Source organism: Girardinichthys multiradiatus, chromosome 11 (assembly GCF_021462225.1).
Source record: "Girardinichthys multiradiatus isolate DD_20200921_A chromosome 11, DD_fGirMul_XY1, whole genome shotgun sequence".
Classification (NCBI taxonomy): domain Eukaryota; kingdom Metazoa; phylum Chordata; class Actinopteri; order Cyprinodontiformes; family Goodeidae; genus Girardinichthys; species Girardinichthys multiradiatus.
In genome coordinates this window covers 5095993-5113164 of record NC_061804.1, presented here as the reverse complement: position 1 = coordinate 5113164, position 17172 = coordinate 5095993, and the positions used below count along the sequence as shown (strand labels likewise).

General features: G+C 40.6%; 1 protein-coding gene across 6 annotated transcripts in view; it reads left to right on the top strand.

Moving 5' to 3' along the window:
- Positions 1-17172, top strand: part of si:dkeyp-23e4.3 (rho GTPase-activating protein 7) — a 193214-nt gene that overhangs the window by 150945 nt on the left and 25097 nt on the right. Inside the window, exon 1 of one of the 6 annotated variants that reach the window (XM_047378657.1) lies at positions 5730-5926. The exons of the other annotated variants lie outside the window; for them this stretch is intronic. Coding sequence (XP_047234613.1) covers positions 5914-5926 — 13 coding nt within the window. The 5' untranslated portion in view covers positions 5730-5913. Of the gene's footprint in view, positions 1-5729; positions 5927-17172 lie in introns of those variants that run through there. 6 annotated transcript variants of the gene reach the window in all.

The window sequence follows — 17172 nt, the reverse complement described above, 5'->3', positions numbered from 1 at the left end:
AGAAATGGCTGTTTAGGGATTAACTTGATGGATTGCTTTCTTCCTACCGTGTAGTTATCTTCTCCTGGAGTTCATCCCCATTTTCATGCTAAGACCCAAACATTACCATACTGTCAGGTGTGGTTCCTTTTTGATGAATTACCGGTCAGTAAAACAGAGAGGAAAGTAGGAGATCGAGGCAAATGTGAACGTCTGAGCGTGTTTGTTAGTAAAACTGGGATTAAGAAGGAAAAGAGTTGCCTTTTATTCTGGAAACAAAACACCTCGAAGTTAATGCTGTGCATTGACTTTATCAGTTGTTAGAGAAAAAATATGCAGGCCAGACTACGGAGACTCTAGCTGTAATTGCTACAAGAAAGTAAATAGATATTCTGGCAGATGTGCTGACACAGTTTAACAGCCATCTTATCCCAGCTGAACAGCCGACATCGAGCTATCCAACTGTACTTGCTGACACTGTGCTGCAAATAAAGATTTCTGTGCTGCTTTGTTCTGGCTTGCCAATAAGAAGCCGGGGACGCTGCCAAGGGTCAGCCGAGCTCCTGGCACCATACTGAGAGAAGTTATTACTGGGCTTTCAGCACTGTTTCTGCTCCAAGTTCTGTTAAACAGAACGGCTTTGGTTGCAGCGATTGGCATCCTCCTCTGACTAAAATCTCAATGTGGAGACCGTTGAAGGTAAAGGATTTAAGGCTGGAGATATTAATGGGGATGTGTGTATAAACAAGTGCATCTCAATAAATAAGAATATCATCAGAAATGTTTCATTCTACACAATAAAGATATAGAAGTGTTTATTTCCTTTAATTTTAATTGATATGGCTTACAGCTAATGATCGCCCAAACAGTTTCTCAGGAATTTGGAATATCAGAAAAGACCAATAAAAAACATTTTATTCCTAACATTTTACAAAAATGGTGGTTTACTCTAAAGTGTTTCCAAGTTCTGCGCAGGATACAGACTCAGTACTTGGTTGGGGCTCCTTTAGCATTAATTACTGCACCAATGCGGCGTGCCATGGAGGCGATCAGCCTGTGTTTCTGCTAAGGTGTTCAGAAGGCCCAGGTTGCTTTGACAGCTGCCTTCAGGTCATCTGCATTGTTGGTTCTGATGTCTCTCATCCTCCTTTTGACAGTACTCCATAAATGCTGTGTGGGGATCAGGTCAGTCCAGTTTGCTGGCCAGTCAAGCACAGTAACACCATGGACATTTGACCAGCTTTTGGTACTTTTTGCAGTATGGACCTGTACCCAGACCTGCTAGAAAATAAAATCATCTCCATAAAGCAGAAGGAAGCATGAAGTGCTGTGAAATGTCCTAGTAGATGGCTGTGTCGACTGTGGACTTCAGAAAAACCAGTGGACCAACACCAGCAGATGACATGGTACCCCAAATCATCACTGACTGTGAAAATGTCACACTGGACTCCATGCAGCGTGGATTCTGGGCCTTTCCACTTGCCCTCCAGTCTCTGGGACCTTGATTTCCAAATGAAATGCAAACTTTACTTTCATCTAAAAAGACAACTTTGAACCACTAAGTTTTTCTTCTCCTTACCCCCGGGTAAGACGGTTCGAACGTTCTCTCTGGTTCAGGAGTGGCCCAATACAAGTAATATGACACTTGTAGCTGGGATACGTCTTTGTGTGGTTGCAGGACAATAGCTCTCCATGACTGGACATGAGCACCCCTGCTGTAAGCAGTATCAGTATTGCAAAGAACTGCGTGGACTGCGATAAATACTAGATAATTGTACAGGTACCATGTTTCCAGGCTCTGCCAGTAATCGGGCTGTTTAAAGCAGTGATATTATGGAGGACATTAAGATGCAGATGTTACCAGATGTAACTTTTCTATAAAACCACAATGTTAAGATGGAAATAATGACTTTCATTTGCTCCAGCAACTGGAGACCAGTAACTATCTGGAGTCTATGTTTGCAATTAATCCAAAGCAGTAAGAAAATAACACCGTTGACATAAGTATTTGTTTTGATCACATTTCCTAATATTGTGCAACCCTACAAGGCTGTTACCTGTTGCTTGTGCACTTTTTCCCTCCACTAAACCTTACATTAATATTCTTGGATGCAACAGGGAACATTTAATTTCTTCGTGAATCTTCTTGAGTCTCGGGTCGTAATCAGCAGTAATAAACGATGAAAATATTTCACTGTGATGAATCTTTAGGAGTGTCGTGTTTTAGAAAAAGAAATTAACGTTTTAGTGTTTTTATGATTTACTGAGATGAACCTGTTCTTGAGATTGTTTGTATAATACAATTCTTGCAAAACGTCTAACTACAACTGTAGTCCTACGACTCGGCCCTGACACTACATCCCACAACCTGTGAACCCTCTTTGACCTTTTGCTCCAACCTGTGACCCTTGCTCCTGGTTCTGTGTTTCTGTCTGTCCAGGGGCTTATGAACCACTAAGCATGCAAGTCCTTGGACCTTTGGAATAAACAAGCTGACTGTTCTATCTCTTCACCTGGGTATTTAGCCGCTATATCTTAGTACATTAAATTGTTTTAGAAAACGTGCAAATTCAGTACCAGGTCTTGTAGATTTAGCATTCAGGGAAGAACAGTTTAAGAGGGTTTCCTGTCCTGCTGCTTCGGAAATACCAGAACCAGAGCCTCTGAAGCTTGATTCTCATTAGACTACACACACACACACAGAAACACACACACTGACACACACACACCTTGACACATTCACAAACTCAAGCCCAAACACAGCACACACGCAAGCAGCTGTGAACGTGCAGCGGGCCGAAGCTTATGAGAGTAAACAAATCTTCCCGTTCTGTAGCCGCCTCGCCCACAAACACCACAACACACACAGAGTGCAATAACGTATGTGTGCACACGGAGACTCCCATCCGCTGGGAGCATTGTTGGACTCTTCCTCTGCAGCCCAGCGGGCTCTGGCTTGGGAAGAGGAAATGCAGTTTTCTGTAACCCTCACAGAGAGACAGAGGAGCCTTTGTGTCGGCAGAACAACAGGTCGGCCTCCTGATTGCTGCATTAATCCTGGTCTCTAATGTCTAATCCAGACCTCTTGTTTATTTTCCTTCCAGGCTGTCCGAGCTTCTGGAACCACCTGAACTGGACTTGAGCCCTGCGGGGTTTCTGAAGATCCAGTACCTGATTCATGTTAAGAAAAATGGGATTTTTAATGCTGTTTATAAATTTGACTCATGACTCACTCTCAACCAGTGGTGTCCAAAATATGGCCCATGGGCCATTTGTGGCCCTCAGAATGATTCTGGGTGGCTCCTGACTCCAGTTCAAGAATGGTAGAAATTTGACTGACCAGCACAGGCAGTTCATAAGGTGCAGTGAGCATTTTTGAAGAAAGAGTGACCCCATATCCTGTTCTTGTTACTGAGAATAGCCTCCTAACAAATGACACAACATTTTCAGATATTAAGTGTGAGATCTTTCCTATATTTGGATCTAACATGAATTACAGATACATTGTCTACAAAAATCAGAACAGTTTGTTTCTGTCATTCAAATATTTAATGTTTAGTTTATTGTTGAGCATGTAAACGTAAAAACAAATAATGAAATTGCATTTTTCTTTAAAAATCCATATTTGTTTGTGACCACTGAGTACTTTCAACCTTACAATTTCGGCTCGTGACTTTGTTTCCAGCAGCCTGTCATGAAAACATTTTAATGCAATTTTTTTGTTGAATCTACAAACTCCTGCTAAAAGTATTCATACCCCCTTAAACGTTTTCACATTTTGTCACTTTACCTCCACATCTTCACTGATTTTAATTGGACTTTAATGTGATAGACCAACACAAATGGGAGGTGGTTCTTTTATAAATGCTCACATCCAATGTCTTATTTATTTGAAATAATCTTTTTGAGAAACCTATAAATAACTTTTGAAAAGGAAAACTGGAAAAGGAAAGTCTGGGATGCTTTTGTATTCAGCCCTCCTCGGTCAACACTTTGTTAAACCAAATTTTACTGCGGTTTCAGCTGCAGCTCTTCTGTGGTCTCCACCAGCTTTGCACATCTACAGACTTGACATTTCTGCTCATTCCTCTTTGCAAAAAACCGAAGCCCAGACTGGATGTAAAGCATCGATGAATGGCAGTTTTGAAAATCTTGCCACAGACTTTTACTTTTGGTTAGATTTAGGTCTGGACTTTGACTAGACCATTCTAAAACGTTATTATGCTTTGATCTAAGCCCATTCTACAGTAGCTGTAGCTAGATGTTTGGGGTCAATGTCTTTCTGAAAGGTTTGCCCATCCATCCATCCCTGTCCCTGAAGAAAAGCATGATGCTGCCACCACCGTGCTTTACTATGGGGGTGGTGAGCCAAAGCACTTTCTACCACATGTTTGCTGTGTCCCCTATGATGGTCTTTAAACATTAGCTTTCTCTTTCCAACTCTTCTGTAAAGGCCAGACTTGTGTAGTGCATGACTAATAGTTCTTATCCCACCTCAGTGGTGGATCTCTGCAGCTCCTCCTGAGAAACCGTGACCCTCTTGGCTGCCTCTGTGATTAATGCTGTCCTTGCCGGGCCTGTCAGTTTGCAGTTGTTCAGAGTAAAGGGGGCTGAATACAAAAACACTCCACACTTTTGAGATTATTTGTAAAAAATTTAAAAGGCTGAATTATACACTACTTTGTGATCCCAGCTTTGCAAAGGAGAACTAGATGAATGTTTCATATTTGACTGCACAACATAAAAACATCCCCTTTTATCAAAGATCTGCGAGTACAGACAGATGTTCCCCTGAACAGCTGTGAGTTCTGCTGAAGATCCCAGATGTTTCCGTAAATTATTGATGTAAAATCTGAGAGTAAACATTTGAAGGACCTTATTTAGAGAAACCCCGCTGTTTGATCTGGGCTAAAAGTCTGATGTATTTATGAAATATCGCTCTTTAAACACAAGGTTTTTGTTAAAACATCCAACTTTGTGAGGTTTCTGAGTTCCCATCAGAGAGGAGATGGAAAGTTTTACCTCCTTTTTTGTTCTCTTTCTCTGACTTTTTTCCGCTCTGTGATGCTGCAGACTGAGAGAAGCCCATTAGTTGTTTACATACTTCTACTTTCTGCTTCTCCATTTGTAAATTAATGTTGTGCATCTCACAGATGGCTCTTCCCTCCTCTAAGGTGAAGGTATTCCCATTTAAAATCCCATAATCAGACACCTATGAGTCAGGGGAAAGGCCATTAATGATGATGGTGTTCCTTGGTCTGAGCTGAGGTGAAACCTAGAAAAATTATTTATTGTTGGGGAATGGGAAGAACTTTTCCCCCTCTTATTCGTGTGAAGAATGTTGGATTATTCTGCCCAAATGCCCATTTAAGGCTCATTGTGTTGATTGTTTTGTGTTGAACTCCTGACATTAACTTTATCTGAAGAGGAAAAATAAAAACTTTGGCAGATACCAGTTTCTGCCAAATCTGAGGTCATTCCTGTATTAAGCTCCGGCTCACTCTGGGATCCATTCATTCCTCCGGGAGAGAGAGCCAACACCGTCTTAAAGATATTATCTCCCATATTCACCTTTCCTACCAATGACTTTTTTCCATGTCTCAGTTTGAAAGCATTTCCAGTTTCCTCAGGCAACCTCTCACATGTCTAGTGAAGCGCTCTGTTTGGTTATTATTAGGAAGTCCCCTCCACCCTAACCCTCCTCCGGTGCTCAGATGGTCCAGGCCAGAGGAAGGGGAGTGGTTGGGAACAGAGGAAAATCTTCAACAATGATTTCATTATGATGCCCAAAATGAACGGCACAACTGGAATTTACCGCTCCATCTCTGACATCTCTGGATTTATGACTTTTCCCTTTTTGGATTTAACTTCTTATAAACATCGACTATTATTCGTATCCGACATGGAAACCTGTTGAAGTTCCTTTAAAGAAACATGTTGATCAAAAGTGAGTATGCGAATGGTTTGACAAAATAAAATCCTTCATTATGCCTCATTGATGGCAATTAACAATTAATTATTGCTCAACGGTCCTCATTAAGTAGACGATTGGCTGTAACCAGCAGCCGATTGAGCTTTTAAGGCTCCAGGGCTGCTTTAAATTAAAAAACTTATCATGACATTAACACTGTTATGTTTAGCTGTTGTGGCATAAAGTGGTTCTTGATTCATGAGACTGAAGAATGCGAGGAACGTTATTGTTTGAAGGGTGTAGGCCTGGAAACATGAAGGCTGCAGCTTAAAGGGTTTCCCATCAGCAGAGAGAGAGTAGTATTCAGCCTGAATGTGTGTGGGTTTCTCTAAAATGTAAAGTCATTTTAACAGAACTTTGTTTCCTTTTGGTCGATCAGTTTAATTCTAATGGTCAGGATCTTATTATTGAAAATAATAAGATCTGTGGTCTTTTTCGTTGGGAACATCTTTGGTTCTGTTATTTTCTGTTGAGCTGCTGTAATTTTTCTGCGCTGTCATAGAAATGTTTGTCTGGGCGGCTGAGTGACTTTTTTCAACATTTTAACTTGGATGTTTACCCTTCACAAAACCCTGTTCTTTATAAGGCTGCACGGTGGCGCAGGTGGTAGCACTGTTGCCTTGCAGCAAGAAGGTCCTGGGTTCGATTCCCGGCCAGGGGTCTTTCTGCATGAAGTTTGCATGTTCTCCCCGTGCATGCGTGGGTTCTCACCGGGTACTCCGGCTTCCTCCCACAGTCCAAAGACATGCCTGTTAGGTTAATTGGTCTCTCTAAATTGCCCTTAGGTGTATGAATGAGTTTGTGTTTGTGTGTTGCCCTGCGATGGACTGGCGACCTGTCCAGGGTGTACCCCGCCTCTCGCCCATAGACTGCTGGAGATAGGCACCAGCTCCCCCGTGACCCACTATGGAATAAGTGGTAGAAAATGACTGACTGACTGATGTTCTTTATAAGTTGAATGTTATGTAATTAGTCAATTTATTTATAATTTATCACATCAACATAAATTACACATAGTGGCTCAACTACATACACCCCACTAGTATTTGGTAAATCTCCCTTAGCAAGTTGCAACTACTTGCACTTTGTAGCCATCAACTAGCTTCTGGCATCCTTCTGACCAGATATTTGCCTACTTCTCCTAACAGAATTGGCGAAGTTTGTTTGAAGCGGTTGCTTTCCTGGCGCAGTCCATTGGGTTGAGGTTAGGGGTTTGGGAAGGCCATTACAGATTCTTTATCTGTTCTAAAACCACTGTAGGTGTCTGTTTGGGTCTGTCCAAGTTCCAACCATCTAGCTGTTGATTTTGGTGAGGTTTAAGAAGCTTGTCCTTGTTATTGAATCCGCTTAGTGAACTGCACTAAAACAGCCCAATAGCATGATGCTGCCACAACCGTGTTTGACAGATGGTACAGTATTTCTGATATTCTCCTCCAAACGTTCTTCTTGTCATTCTCACTTTCCTCTTTCGGGGGCTCTAGGCAGCTTTAGAGATGGGGTGAGGAGAGGTAGAGACACTGCTCCTTTTTATCGAAGGGTTCAGTTGAGGTGGTTTGGATTCCTCATCAGGATGACTTGTGTACACTTCCTGTTGGAGGTTTACCAGGCAAGTTCTACAGGAAGGAGATCCCGGAGTAGACCCAGAACCCCAAACAAAGGACTAGACTGTGTATATCCCTTTTGGTCTGAGAACTGGGGATCCCCCAGGAGGAGCTGGAGAGAAGGGCTTGATTTTGGAGTAGGAGCTCCTTTTTGTTTTGGCAGCACCTTGTCTGCATCAATGAAGCACTAGCTTCATTGAGGAATGTAACACTGGTGTTCAAACAATGTCAAGTTTATGAGTGACTCAAACCTGGATAGTTTCTGAACATCCTAATCAACTGCCTTTCTTCTGAGGGGGACATTTAGTCTTCTTCCAGACTTTAGCATTCTAGAAGATTTGGTGATACATCTTACATCTACAGTTGTTTAAAGTGATGATCTTGGAATCTGCTGCTGTTCAGAAATTGCTCCAAAAGACTTTCCCAACTGAAATGAACAGTTCTCCTTCTCAGATCTCCACTGAGTTCCTCGGACCTTCTCATTGCTCTGAGTATTGGTCATCTCAAGAGTGCTGTCTTCTGCTACCAAGTGAGAACCCACGAGCTGGAGTCGATCATGATCACCACCAAGACTTTCAGCAGTGTTTAGGTCAGAGGTCCACAACCTTTACAACCATGAGAACAATTTACCGTCGGGCCCAGTTAAACACAACTTGTTTAGAGGCTCAAGGGCTACATAAAACAAATTAGCTACTATAGGAAATATGCTTTGACTTTTAATGAAGGAACAGTTTTAGTTTTTAGGTTTTAAAACAAAGAAAACCAATCTTTTACAGAACGATAATGGGTAAATGTTTTTCAATGGGAAGTTTAATTTTTAATTTTAAAAAAATGTCATAGATTGCATCCAAAAGAAAAACGAAAATTCCTTATATTATTAGCATCATTGTTTGGAGACATGCTATGCAAATATTGCGTGAAAATGCCTAGTAAAAAACTGCTCAAGCTAGCCTTTAGATATTAAAACATAGCTCAGTTCTTTAGCATTTTGGGCCACAGTTATTAAAAGTGTCAGAAGAGTGTCTAAAGAGCCACATGTGGCTGCAGGTTGCAGACCAATGATTCTAGTGAATAAATGCATATATCTGAGCCTGTATGTACAATTTTGTCCATGTCTGGATTAGATTAACAATTAAATACAAACTTATGGAACCTGTTGATTTTAAAAATAATTGGGGTTCTTTCTTTGTATAATCTTTCCATCATTAAATCCATAAAAGTCTAAAATTAATGTGATGAACCATGATGACCGAATGAAAACAACTTCTTTGAGAACACAGCACATCGTTTCCTAAACTATCTATGACCAATGAGATCACAAACACAAAGTTATAACAATAAAAAGTAAATTCAGTGGATGCTCATGGACTTTATAAACTTTATAAAATATTACCCGACCCTATTTTCAAAGTTAACTTAATAATTCATTTAAACTCCAGACTAACAGAGGACATTTTCATTTTTTTCACCTTAACAGTTAATGAGCAACAAGCTTTTCTATCTGAAAGCACAAGCAGTTCATTAAACACCGAGATGAAGAAGTAAAGTTGTAGGTTCGTTATCAGTGTAACAGATGGTCCAGAGTAGTCTTTACTGGGAAATATCTGATAGGAAAATACAGCCTAATAAATCCTGAGAAATACCCAGGAAACCATAAAACGTTTAGTCACAGTGCGGAGATGTCCCTGAGTGTTTCAGGTTTTATCACAGACAAATTAAAACATATATTTCTTGGTTATCCAGTTTAGCAGTGGCTAACCTTTTCAATATTCTGCTAGTCGGCTAAAGAGAATAAAACTAATTAGTAAGACAGGCTGCGGTCCAATATGGGCGGAATAATCACTTGTGTTTATGGGAAATAATTTGCATACAATGGCTTGGAAAACAAACCACTGTCTTTCTTTTCTGCACAGTTTAGTTTTTTATTGCTTACATAATGGAAACAATCGTATACAAAGCTCTCAGATGTGATGTTAAGTTCAGGTTTGTTACAACTGTACAGAGTCTGCTATTTCAATTTAAGAACTTGTTTATGTAGTTGAAAAACACAATAGTTGTGAATGGTTCGACTTCAGTTTGTGGAAAGGTATCTCATGCACACTTTTAAGTACGGTGGAGGGCCTATGTTGCTGTGGGCCTGTTTCTTTTCCATATGATAGAGAGCAGGCATGTCCTAATGAGCATTTTCTTTCCAAAAGGAAGTCAAAACCGCTGATACCCACCCAGCGACATTTAACCTTTAATAAACGCACCTCTAAAAGACTCTGCTGAGATTCTCATGAGCACAACCAAACCTCACTTTCCAAGTGTTCTCCAGCTTCATGTAGAAACAGCTTTTCCCTAAGAAACGGCATCTTGTAGCTAATCCAAGGATGAAATGGTGAAAACTTCTGTTCTGTTTTCATGACAGGCTCAATACAAATAAAAAATACAACTCTGTTAAAAAATGACCCCGGTACCAGTGCAACGTAGACCAGCTGCCAAAATAAATCTAGACAATGTATTTAAGTTGCTTCAACCAATTTGTTTATGTACAGAACTTAAATTTACTTGTTTTTTTCTTCACACATGCAAAAAGCATGAAAAAAACTTAAATGTTCCTCTGGTTTTCATAAGTCCAGTGAATGCTAATTGATCTGTTGGCACGAAGACTGCACATTATATCACGAATATATCATCATTGCAAAACCAGTATGTGATATAAAGTGCCTTGCGAAAGTATTCGGCCCCCTTGAACTTTTCAACCTCTTGCCACATTTCAGGCTTCAAACATAAAGATATAAAATTCTAATTTTTTGTGAAGAATCAACAACAACTGGGACACAATCGTGAAGTGAAATGAAATTTATTGGATGTAAAACTTTTTTAACAAATAAAACACTGAAAAGTGGGGCGTGCAATATTATTCGGCCCCTTTACTTTCAGTGCAGCAAACTCACTAGAAGTTCAGTGAGGATCTCTGAATGATCCGTCTTAAAGATATTATCTCCCATATTCACCTTTCCTACCAATGACTTTTTTCCATGTCTCAGTTTGAAAGCATTTCCAGTTTCCTCAGGCAACCTCTCACATGTCTAGTGAAGCGCTCTGTTTGACTGATGATGATAAATAGACTCCACCTGTGTGTAATCAAGTCTCCGTATAAATGCACCTGCTCTGTGATAGTCTCAGGGTTCTGTTCAAAGCGCAGAGAGCATCATGAAGACCAAGGAACACACCAGGCAGGTCAGAGATACTGTTGTGGAGAAGTTTAAAGCCGGATTTGGATACAAAAAGATTTCCCAAGCTTTAAACATCCCAAGGAGCACTGTGCAAGAAATCATATTGAAATGGAAGGAGTATCAGACCACTGCAAATCTACCAAGACCCGGCCGTCCCTCTAAACTTTCATCTCGAACAAGGAGAAGAGTGATCAGAGATGCAGCCAAGAGGCCCATGATCACTCTGGATGAACTGCAGAGATCTACAGCTGAGGTGAGAGAGTCTGTCCATAGGACAACAATCAGTCGTACACTGCACAAATCTGGCCTTTATGGAAGAGTGGCAAGAAGAAAGCCATTTCTCAAAGATATCCATAAAAAGTCTCATTTAAAGTTTGCCACAAGCCACCTGGGAGACACACCAAACATGTGGAAGAAGGTGCTCTGGTCAGATGAAACCAAAATCCAACTGTTTGGCCACAATGCAAAACGATATGTTTGGCGTAAAAGCAACACAGCTCATCACCCTGAACACACCATCCCCTCTGTCAAACATGGTGGTGGCAGCATCATGGTCTGGGCCTGCTTTTCGTCAGCAGGGACAGAGAAGATGGTCAAAATTGATGGGAAGATGGATGGGGCCAAATACAGAACCATTCTGGAAGAAAACCTGTTGGAGTCTGCAAGAGACCTGAGACTGGGATGGAGATTTATCTTCCAACAAGACAATGATCCAAAACATAAAGCCAAATCTACAATGGAATGGTTCACAAATAAACGTATCCAGGTGTTGGAATGGCCTAGTCAAAGACCAGACCTGAATCCAATCGAGAATCTGTGGAAAGAGCTGAAGGCTGCTGTTCACGAACGCTCTCCATCCAACTTCACTGAGCTCGAGCTGTTTTTCAAGGAAGAATGAGCAAGAATTTCAGTCTCTCGATGTGCAAAACTGATAGTTTTGCACAAACTTAAAACTGTGCACATATATTTATATGATATTGTAGATATGTTTATACTGTTTAATTTGTACTGTATTGCACCGACTACGCCAAAACAAATTCCTTGTATGTCCAAAAACGTACTTGGCAATAAAGCTTTTCTGATTCTGATTCTGATTCTGATAGAGACAAACCCCAAGAGACTTGCAGCTGTAATTGCAGCAAAGGGTGGCGCTACAAAGTATTAACACAAGGGGGTCGAATAATATTGCACGTCCCACTTTTCAGTTTTTTATTTGTTAAACAAGTTTGACACATCCAATAAATTTCATTTCACTTCATGATTGAGTCCCACTTGTTGTTGATTCTTCACAAAAAATTAGTACTTTCACAAGGCACTGTATTTATATCTCAAAGGACTGTTTGAAGTGCAATAATTGTTGGCTGGTATATTCTAAGTGTTATGAACTTGCATTTTTTTCATGCTAATATAATGTTTAGCCAGTTGGACAGAGTCTCATGGCAGCAGACTAGACAATAATGACAACTCAAAAAGCTAAAGGTCACAGAGTGATGGAAGCAGAGAAGACAAAGGGAGGAAAGACAAAAATGGGTATCAACTGATATCGTCATCACAATATTTACCAATATTATTAGATTAGATTCATTTCCTTTTAGACACTTTTTAAAATGGGAAAGACAAATTGCGCCAACCCCTTTCAGGTAAGGTTGGTGTGTGTTGATCCTCACAAGTCGGGAAATGGCTACAGCAAAAATAAAAGCTGGCAAAGAGGCTGGATGAAGAGCAAAATTTACCGTGTCACCATTTCCAGGAGCAGGATGAATCTCCAAAGCTCTACGTTGGACAACGGTAGTGACCAGTGGAACCTTGGGGCCACCGAAACATTAGACACCATCTTCATGCCAGCGGGTTATTTGGGAGGGATGCTGTCCTACCATCACCAGTTGCTTTAAGGCTGCTGGGACTTTAACTTGAACTTTGAGCTTCGGTCAAATGAGTCTAAAATGTAGCTTTTCAGGAACTAGTATTTAAGGTGGTTCTAGAGTAAAACAAAGGATGGATATGTGGTGTGCACCTAATGACCTTTGTTCAGTATGGTGGAGGATCTGTGATGTTGTGGGCCTGTTCCTCTTTTAAAGGAGCCAGACACCCCTGTTAGTGCACAGCATCATAAACGCATCATGAACACGCCGAACCTGAACATTTTAAATAATAATCATAACCAATCTTCTCAATCCTTTACAGAACCACTGGGATTTTTTCCCGGCTGAATAAATTTACTCAAAGGAAAGGTTGGATTTTTCAGATTGATCATTGTTTGCTCTTCTTAAAGAGGAATTCAAGACTTTTTACAAATCTTTCTGATAAGTGTGGAGCCAGCTGTAGCATTAAGGTGGGATGATACTGGGCGGTCTGCTGTTCCACTGACACACCAAACAGGAGAAACTTGAAGTGTTTAAGATAACAGAGAGGGAGAAACAACAATTTACCACCTAAAAACACTAAATAGCTAAAATTGTTAACAAGAAAATCAAAGAAATCTCATCCTGATAAAGTTTAGCTTTGCTTTGAGATGTGACAGCTTCATTCAGTGGCAGACCTCTGGCTCGTCTCATATGCTATTCCTCCAAATAGTCTCTCAGTAACTGGAGTACGTTTATCCGAACTAAGGAAAGTCGTCTTTCCGCTGGTGCACAGGCTCAGGATGCATGGTGGTGTTGGCAACGGAGGGCAACAATGTTCAGGAATGATTATGAGCTAATCTGGGGAAACCCAGAGACAAACGTGTGTGCTTTAGACCAAGATTTTTTGATAAAACTAAAGAAAAGTGGTAAATGATTCATTTAAAGTATGGTAATCCAAGAAGTCAAAGATGTTGTTTTTATATTGGTTAGTTTGTATCAGCTTTAATTTACTTTACTGTGAGTTGCACAATGCCGGTTTATTCTTTAATGCTCTGAACAGCGAACGTCAGAACATTTCTGTTTAAATGTCCGCCAGCTGTCATCCCTTCTACTAATTATCGGCTACCATATCCTGTAATAATTGAGAATGAGAAGATTCTGAAAACTGAGTGAAACAGGGTTGTTGTACTAGAAAACAGTCAGTTCAGTTTATTTATATCGTGCCAATTTGCAATACCATCTCAAGGCATATCACAAATAAACCGAAGTCCCTTTGGTCAGATTCAAAGTTAGCGACATACAAACAGTGCAGTCAGGTGAGTTTTATATTATAAATTGATGAAAAGGTTTTCTATCTAAACCCAGCATATTGCATCAACTCTCTGCCTTGCAGCAATCTCTCTTCCTAGACGAGCATGGAGCCACAGTGGACAGTCATGAATATAAAATATGTCCGTAGTGTTTGTTTTTTATTCCCATCAGTTTCTCTCTTTCCACCTGTCCATTGTTAAACACACAAAACCGTCAACCCAACAGATTTAAAAATGTCTTTCTAACTGACCAAGCTCAGTAAAATTAACTTGTGGTCAGATATAAAACAGCCACAAGTCAATGGATTAAATCAAGAGGAAGCAGTCGTTATTCATGAAGTTTTGGGATTTACACTCACCCACATGTATTGCTTTATTAAATCTATTTAATAGATAAAAATGTAACAAGTACATAAAAGTGTCTTCCAATATTAATTTATTTGATTGAATTATTATCTTGAAGCCTTTAGAAAAAGTTATTTTGATGCTTCTTACAAGCATCTAAGCTTGAGTTCCCTGAGTTCCTTTTAATGAGCTAATTCCAGGTAATAAAGCCTCTCTGTGATTCAGTTTATAGAGAAGCTAAAGTTTTGAAGGCAATAAAGAACAAAATCTGGCTATAATTTTTCTGTGAAGACGTCTGAGCTGTTTTCGTACTTTATCACTATAGTCGTACGCTTGCTTTATTTACTGACTGACTGCTGAGGTTGAGGTTTAGAATAAACAACATCCTGGTTTCTGTTTTTTTGTTGCAATTTTATTCTTTATTGCACTTTCTTTCTTTCTTTGAGGTTAGGGTTTAATTGTTTCAAACCGGTGTAATTAATTACAGTGAGGGATGCATTCATTTGGCACATCATTTAAATAAGAGTCAAAAGACAGCATAACCTCCTGTATCTCCTCTTTTCTTCCCACGAAGCTTCCATTAACCTTCTGTATTCTTGTTTGTTTTTTCTAAGTAAGGACCCTAACATCCTTTCTACATTATGGTCAGTTCTTTGATATTGTCTGAAGGTTGTTTTAAAAGTTTTCCAACATTACAGTTTTATCCTAAACCAGTACAGGGTTTTATTTTTAATCCTGGCCTTGGTGAGTCACAGAGTTCAGTACCTCACCCTCTGTTATGACTCATAATACAAACTTCATTGCTAGACTGACTGGACTAAAATAGAAAAATCATAGGAACAGTTTAAAAGAAGCAGGGAAACTTTGTTGCTTTAAGAACTGAGCATCTCTGGGATTGGCCCTGGGGAGGTTATAAAATAACTGTCCAGTCACAAGACCAGGTAAGGAGATGGTCTACATCACATGTGTTGAACTCCAGTCCTTGAGGGTCAGCGTATTGAAGCAGAGACTCTGACTTGAATAACCTGAATCACATAATTAGGTCATTAGCAGGACTCCGTAGGACTTAACTGCATGCTGAGGAGGTAACTGAGCCACTTGATATAGGTGTGTTGGACGAGGTGAACATTGAAAAGTTGCCGGACACCAGCCCTTGAGGTCTGGAGTTTGACACCTCGGGTCTACATAATACATTTCTCCAATCTGTGCTTGATGACTGTAATGATATATTACAAGATTAGGTGTTTTAATATTTTACATCAAAGACAAAATTATTTTCATTTTAAACTGTCATTTCTATCAGAGTATTTTTTTCTACTGAGAAAAAAATACTCTGACCTGAACTCTTAGGTCTCTAAAAGGCTGCCAACATTTTCATACACCATGTTCTTGACAGAGAGAGGTTGAAAGCTCAAAAGGATAAAATAGAGCACCTTTGCTGTACTCTGTTCAGTCTTCCTGTTATCTGCTGAAGTCTTGCTCTCTCTCGCTCTTTCCCAGCCCGATTAACTCCACTTCTAGACATGTTGTAGTCTCCTGTCTCTATTTGAGTCTTCACCCAGTAACAGCATCCGCATCGAAGAGTGCGGGGGTCAACACAGTCTTATACCACTCACGTATGGTGTGTTCAATTCAATTCAATTCAAAGATACTTTATTGATCCCTGAGGGGAAATTAGAATTCCAGTACAACTCATCCAAACATACATCATGACACAAGACAAGGAGGGGACGGGTCACCGAGGCTTTGCTGCCCACTCACAGGCGCTGCCCTTGCTAGATGAGAAAAGAGGCCACATTAGGTAAGTAGAGGGAAAAAATCATATTTCAAACTTTATCCTTAGCAGGATTCAGTTTGAGATTGTAAAAAACCTCAGCACAAAGAAGCAACAAGTTCACAAAACAACATCATGCCGGGAACGGTGAAGGTGGTGTGAGTGGGTGTTTGTGTGTGCAAGTGAGTGTGTGCAAGTAAGTCCATGAAGCACTGTCACAGAGGCCATTGTCCTTGATGGTTCGTTGGAATGTTCATCAACTGGCCACAAAGTTCTGAGCAGGTCCACAGATGTCCTCGGGGAAGGGAGGGGGCAGAGGGAGCAGAGCGTCATGTTTACATAACTTCCAGGAGAAGTTGAAGATAGCCAGCCATCAAGGCCGTGCAGGGGAGCCAGATTCAGAAAAACAATAATTATTTGGGTTAGGCTGACTCTTAATTTGCCGTCAGCCTTGAGAGTCTCGCTGGTGCTTCTCAAAGGCGAATCCAAACAGCCAAATTCCTGGTCTTTCACCAGATCCGAGCAAACAACTTTCTCCAAGATTTATCCCATTTCACCCCTGAGTCCAGGAACCGCAACCTGCCTGTGATCCTGTGTAAGGATCACATCCAGTCTGCGATTCAGCTCACGTAACATCTCAGTCTGAGTGTTGATCGCTCTGAAGATCCCAACACACATGCCAGGCAGCCTCACAATGGCCAGAACAGCTGCTGACATTCTCCGAATTTCTCGATATGCCAGGTAACCGCTGACTCCAAAAAGCAGAAATCCTGATATCACACATCCAATTATATACACATCTTCCACATCCTCAACTGACATTATCGACAAACACACAATCCTCCACTTCTGCCAGGAGTCCATTGTGTATCCAGAGAAAAACGTCCCGTCCGGGCAAGTGGGCTCTCCCGACCCCTGTCTTCTCGTCAAGAAAATTTGATCAATTGCATTGAGAGACCAGCTGACCAAATCCATATTTTGGAAGATATGCAAAAAGAGGCTCCAAAAAAAGACAAGACACAGAGCTGAAGCAGGGCTGCGGGAGACAGAGAAAAAGCGTCCACCGAGAGCAGAAAGAATGGGTTCACTGATTTAATTAGATTTTCCGACAATCCAATTGCCAATTT